The sequence below is a fragment of the Chinchilla lanigera genome, unplaced genomic scaffold (assembly GCF_000276665.1).
Source record: "Chinchilla lanigera isolate Chin_1 unplaced genomic scaffold, ChiLan1.0 scaffold00041, whole genome shotgun sequence".
Lineage (NCBI taxonomy): Eukaryota > Metazoa > Chordata > Mammalia > Rodentia > Chinchillidae > Chinchilla > Chinchilla lanigera.
In genome coordinates, this window is record NW_004955442.1 from 15,306,469 (window position 1) to 15,312,123 (window position 5,655).

Here is a 5,655-nt window from a genome sequence, read left to right on the forward strand (position 1 = left end):
AGGAATTCACCGACCATCTTGTGAAAACCCACACTAGAGTCTCTGTCCAGAGGACTCAAGCTCCAGCAGTAGCTACAACATAAGGGTTCTTACACAACAAAAATAAAATAAATAAAATATCAATGATTATCTTTTTTTCCTGTCATACATTTTAGTGATCGCTCAATCTGGAAGGAGCTGGTACGATGAATTGGGAATGTGGAGGTGACACCAGAAACAGGCAGGGTGTACCACTTTATTTCAGCAATGTAACAAGGGTCAGTCAGGGGTGCTCTCAGAGTAGGCTTCAGGCAGCAGCCTCCTTGGCAGCCTTTCTTTCGGCCAGCATCCTCTGCTTCTGCTTTGCCAGGCATTTTCTGGCAGAATAATGGGCTCCTAGGTCGTTATCTGGGAAGCAAAGTGGGGGGCAGGTTGGCATTTAAGTTCACTCAAAACCCTGGGTGAACCAGGGTCTTTCCTACATGCAGAGGAAAAGCTAGTTAAGAGTCATGCACAGTGACAAGAACCACAGTTTGAGGAGACTGATAAAGTGGTTGCAGGTTGAGGTTGAGGTAGGGGCAGCTGGGGTTGGGTAAGGGTGGGGTCTCACTCACAGCGGTCCTGGTAGGCCTTGGCCACCTGGGCAAACTGTTCAAGCTCCTTGGCACAATTCTGCTTGTAGCTCTCTCCTTCCCTCTGTTGACAGGCCTTAAGCCTTCCTTGGATGATACTGATAATTTGTTGATCAACTAGGCTGGAAGAAAAAGGCTGTGCCTAAGGGGGAGATGAAGGGAAAGCCGGGCCTCTGGGGCCGTCAAGTTTGCCTCACCTGGAGGAAGAACATTGGGTAGATGAGGCCATCCTGTGGCATCCCCAGAAAATTAAGGCCCATTTTGAGCATTCCTTTTCACTTACTAGTCTCTTCTCCATTGCATTTCAGCTTCAAACATGCACAGAATATCGTTCTCCTTGCACTCTGTTATGTCTGGCACGCGGCGGTACTGCCGGTGGTAGTAATAGTACCTGTTCTTGGCATGCTGCCGCTCTATAAAATCTGTAAAAAAGAAATGCCACGTTCAGTTGTCTCATGGATTTGGACAAGTTCGTATGTGGGGAAGGGGGTTTGTCTAAATGTTCTGAGCTTTTACACAGCTGGACTCAACAAGTGTGGGTCAGCACTGCCCTGTGAAAGTGGGGTACAAACGATGCCCACTATCCTGAGAGTTTCAACTGCAGTATCTCCTATCATTCCCACAACAACATGATAGGCTGGGTCCTTCTTATTCATAGATGGGACCAAGACTCAGAAACTGCTAGGGAATTGCAGGGTAGAATTCATAACCCAGTTCCGCAAGGCTGCATCTCCAGCACAGGGATCCACTGTGTAGACAAAAGGCACTGACAGGAAGCAACCAGCAGAAATCCCACTCTGCAAACTTGTGGCTAAATCCATGTATTCAAATGTTTCTAAGCTATTCCAAGAAAGGAAACTGGCTCCACTGCACTTAATTCTTGAAGGTCTGGTTTGTAGATTTTATTTTCCCTAGCCTGCCTGGCATGGTGCTGCAGACCAGGCTCACAGTCCCAGCTCTGGAAGGATGAGATACAAGGATGGCTTGAGCACACAAATTATGTTTTTTGTACTGGAGCCGAACTCAGGACATCATGCTTGCCAGGCAGGCGCTGTCACTGAGCTAAATCCCAGGCCAAAGCCCGAGCCCAAGACCAAGACCAAGCCCAGATATTCTGGGTCAATTTGGGCAACAAAGTTCTGCTCCAAAAGTCCAAAAACAAGCCAGATGTGGTGGTGCACTCAGAAGGCTAAGGCAGGAGGATCATAGCAAGTCTGAGGTCAGCCTGGACTACATAGTAAGTTCAAGGCCAGTTTGCACTACATCGTGAGATCCTGTCAAAAAAAACCCCAAAACACCACCAATAATGACTAGTAATTCCTCCATCGTGTTTTGTTGCTAAATAGTTTCACTGAGCGGGTGAAGTGCCTAGCACTTGTGACTGACGGCACAGTGTGCTCTTGCTGCGGCCTAGAAGGATGGCAAACAAGATTACAAAGAGCTACGTGGAGCAGTCTCTGACTGGGGCCAGAGATGAACAACCAGGGCGACCATACTACATGTGAAGACGTGTATCCCCAGAGGGCTGATAACTACCCCGAGAACATGCAGGTGGCCAGTGTGGAAAGTTCAAAGCAGGTTTCTGTGCACACTGAGCAGTGTGCTGCGGGGGTGGGGTGGGGTCTAGTGGACCAAGCCCAGGGGCTCAGGTGAATTGAGTGCAAACAACCACTGTTACGAGGAAGGCTGAGAACGCAGACCAAGGGCTCCTCCTCGGTACACCGGAGGGGTCCAGGGTGCAGTGGGGAAGTCAGTCGGGTCAATGGACCTCCGCGATTTCCTGGTGGAAAGGCCGCGGGGGAGCGAGGCCCGGGGTACGGGGGAAGGTCAAAAGAGACAATGGAGCTAGGGTTTCCAGATGGCGGCCGCGGGGCGCCCGGACGCGGGGGCGGCGGGGCACTAAGGGTCCCCGCAGGACGGGCGGGATCCAGGGCCTGTACCTCTCACGAGGGTCACAGGCCGGTCCACGAGGAGGTCGAAGGCCTTGGTCAGGTAGGTGATGGGGTTAGGGAGCGACGTCTGCGGCGAGGGCGCTGGCGTGCGGCGCGGGGGTTCAGGGTACACGTCCTTGTCGTAAGGGTCCGGCATTGCAGCGGGGGTCGCACTGCCGGTGTCCGCGAGCCCGTGTCTTGCCGGTTCAGGCTCTTCCCTCTACCGAGGACGCCGGGCCACTGCGCCTGCGCGGCGGGGCAGACACTGCGCCTGCGTAGTGGGTGTTGGGCTTTGGGAAGGCCCCGGGGCACCACGGGTCTTGTGGCTTTCTGCGGGCGCCCCCGCGTGGGACCTGGCGGCGTTGCACCCACATCCAGTGAGCAACGGGAATAAAAACCGTCTGTAGCCGTGGGCACCCTCATAATCCCAGCACTCAGGAAACTGAGGCAGGAGGATCGCTGACAGGTGGACGCCAGCCAGGGCTACATAGTGAGTTTAAGTCCAGCCTGAACTACGTAACAAGACCCTGTTTTCTTTTTTTTCCCTTTATTTTATTAAGTCATAAATGTACAACAGCTTCTTAACTCTACACACGCACTTACATTTTTTAAAGGAAAAACGTTATGTCTTATTACACCATCATCCTGGCTAATAGCTTTTCAAAACTTTGAGAAAAATCTTTAAAAAGGTTTCACATGTCACCTGAAACTTACAAATTTAACATTGTCAAAGAAGGAATGCTTCTACACCCTTACAAAGACCACTAGAAAGAAACAACAATTAAAAAGCCACGAAACTGTCTCAAAGGCAGTTTTTACAATCCCTCCTCCCAGTAAGGTAATGTTATTAAATAATCCAATCCATTCACAAAATGGCTCTCTGCATCTGCTCTGGTGTCTTCTGCGGTATCACTGCGTATTTATGCATGATTGAGATAAGTTTCCTTAACATTGTTATTTCGATAACCTGAAGCTGTTCTGTTACCTTTGGGGCCTCATCGTCTCCTATTTATACAGTGAAGCCCATGGCAAATAGGAAGAAGCTCAGTATCTGCTCTTTCCACCATAACCCCCACTTTCTCCACTGCCTCCTGGACCATAATTTCCTCCACCATATGGTCCCCCCATGTTCCTGCTACCACCAAAGTTTCCACTTTTCATTGGACCATAGTTAGAAGGTTGCTGGTTATAATTTCCAAAATCATTGTAATTTCCACTTCCGTAATTCCCTCGTCCATAGTTGTCATAACCACCTCCGTAGCCCCCACCCTGGTTTCCATATCCAGGTCCTCCACCACCGTATCCTCCTTCCTCCTCCATAACCATACCTCCAAAATTGCCACCTCCAGGTCCTCCTCCATACCCATTATAGCCATCCCCAAATCCACGTCCACTTCCATATTCATCAGAGCCTCCTCTAAAGTTACTTCCTGGTCCTGGTCCAAAATTCCCACCGCCTCCACGTGAATCCCCAAAACCAAAGTTCCCTCCTCTTCCACTCCTAGAACTTTGGACTTCCTGCATTCCTTGTCTAGACAAAGCCTTTCTTACTTCTGCATTATGACCATTAATGGTGTGGTATTTTTGCAACACAGTTTTATCCACAGGATCATGGTCATAAAAAGTAACAAAGCCAAAACCTTTTTCCCAGACTGCCTATCAGTAATTCTTTCTTTCTTTTTTTTTTCTTTTTAAACTAGAAAGGTTTTGTTTGTTTGTTTGTTTTTTTCCCTTATCGGGAATCGAACTCACGACCTTGCGCTTGCCAGGCAGGCGCTGTGCCGCTGAGCTAAATCCCCAGCCCCAGTTTTTTTCTTTTTTTGGTTTTGGTTTTTTTCCAGTACCGGGAATCAAACTTGCGCTTGCCAGGCAGGCGCTTTGCTGCTGAGATAAATCCCCAGCTCCTCAGTGATTATTTCAATGGTATCAATTTTTCCACATTCTTCAAAGTAATCTCTAAGGTGATGCTCCTCAGTATCCTCTTTAATTCCACCAACAAACAGTTTCTTCACAGTCACGTGAGCCCCTGGTTTGCCAGACTCCTCTCTTGCTACAGCACGTTTTGGTTCAACTACTCTCCCATCAATTGAATGAGGTCTTGCAGCCATGGCAGCGTCAACCTCAGCCATGGATGAGAAAGTTACAAAACCAAATCCTCTCGATCTTTTGGTTGCAGGATCCCTCATAACCACACAGTCTGTCAGTTTTCCCCATTGCTTGCAGTAGTTCCTCAGACTTTCTTCTGTGGTTTCAAAACTTAAGCCACCAATAAAGAGTTTACGAAACTGTTCCTTTTCTCTCTCCATCGCGGACTCAGTCGCTTCATTTCGATTTCCCGCAGCCGAGCGAGATGAGAGAGATCTCCGCGGAGGAACACGAACCGGACTCGTCCTGGAGCTGTAGTGAGAACTGCTGCTGCTTGAGAAACACCGCTAACTGCATGTCTGCACTACACATGGTGCTGCCGCTACTGCCGCTAGAGCCACTGCCGCCGCTTTTCTCAAGACCCTGTTTTCTTAAAAGTAAAGGAAACAGCTGGGCACATGCCTGTAATCCCAGCATTTGAGAGGCTGAGGCAGGAGGATGATGAGGAGTTTGGGACCAGCCTGGTTTTGCCACAGCTTGTCTCAAAAAAAGGGGACAAAAAGCGCCTGCCTGGCAAGCGCAAGGTCCTGAGTTTGATTCCCGGTACCCAAAACAAATAAACAAAAAACAAAAAAAACAAAAAACAAAAAACAAAAGCAAAAACATGGGGCCGGGCGTGGTGGTGCATGCCTATAATCCCAGGACTCGGGAGGCTGAGCCAGGAGGATCATTGCGAGTTTGAGACCAGCCTGGCATATAAAATGAGCTCAAGGCCAGCCTGAACTGCATAGTGGGACCCTGTCTCAAAAAAGACCAAAAAAAAAAAAAAAAAAGCAAAAATAAAAACTCAATCGTCCAGGCGCTGCTGTGTGCCAGGTCCTGGGCCAAGGGCAGTAGGAAGCAAGATAAACATGGCCCGGCTCTTATAGAAAACACCCTGGTTAGGGGCTGGGGATTTAGCTCAGCGGCACAGCGCCTGCCTGGCAAGCACAAGGTCGTGAGTTCGATTCCTGGTACCGGAAAAAAAC

At 49.2% G+C, this 5,655-nt stretch overlaps 4 protein-coding genes across 5 annotated transcripts in view; 2 read left to right on the forward strand and 2 right to left on the reverse strand.

Moving 5' to 3' along the window:
• Rps2 (ribosomal protein S2) overlaps positions 1-131 on the forward strand; it is a gene marked incomplete in the record, with an annotated part of 2,294 nt that extends 2,163 nt beyond the window's left edge. For both annotated transcript variants that reach the window (XM_013517681.1, XM_005391863.2), the window contains 1 exon segment: positions 1-131. In XM_013517681.1, the coding sequence (XP_013373135.1) occupies positions 1-83 (83 nt within the window).
• Positions 132-219: 88 nt separating this feature from the next.
• Ndufb10 (NADH dehydrogenase (ubiquinone) 1 beta subcomplex, 10, 22kDa) lies at positions 220-2,813 on the reverse strand. Its single transcript, XM_005391494.2, has 4 exons — positions 2,552-2,813; positions 895-1,033; positions 594-733; positions 220-387 (listed from the first exon to the last, which is right to left on the reverse strand). The coding sequence occupies exons 1-4, from the start codon at positions 2,697-2,699 to the stop codon at positions 287-289; spliced, it is 528 nt and encodes a 175-aa protein (XP_005391551.1). The 5' UTR covers positions 2,700-2,813; the 3' UTR covers positions 220-286.
• A 714-nt stretch (positions 2,814-3,527) lies between these two features.
• On the reverse strand, positions 3,528-4,861 carry LOC102012904 (heterogeneous nuclear ribonucleoproteins A2/B1-like). The gene is made up of 2 exons (XM_005391493.2): positions 4,443-4,861; positions 3,528-4,200 (listed from the first exon to the last, which is right to left on the reverse strand). The coding sequence occupies exons 1-2, from the start codon at positions 4,846-4,848 to the stop codon at positions 3,587-3,589; spliced, it is 1,020 nt and encodes a 339-aa protein (XP_005391550.1). The 5' UTR covers positions 4,849-4,861; the 3' UTR covers positions 3,528-3,586.
• Positions 4,862-4,867: 6 nt separating this feature from the next.
• Positions 4,868-5,655, forward strand: part of Rpl3l (ribosomal protein L3-like) — an 11,243-nt gene continuing 10,455 nt past the window's right edge. The window contains exon 1 of the mRNA XM_005391490.2: positions 4,868-5,064. Coding sequence (XP_005391547.1) covers positions 4,893-5,064 — 172 coding nt within the window. The 5' untranslated portion in view covers positions 4,868-4,892. The remainder of the gene's footprint in view (positions 5,065-5,655) is intronic.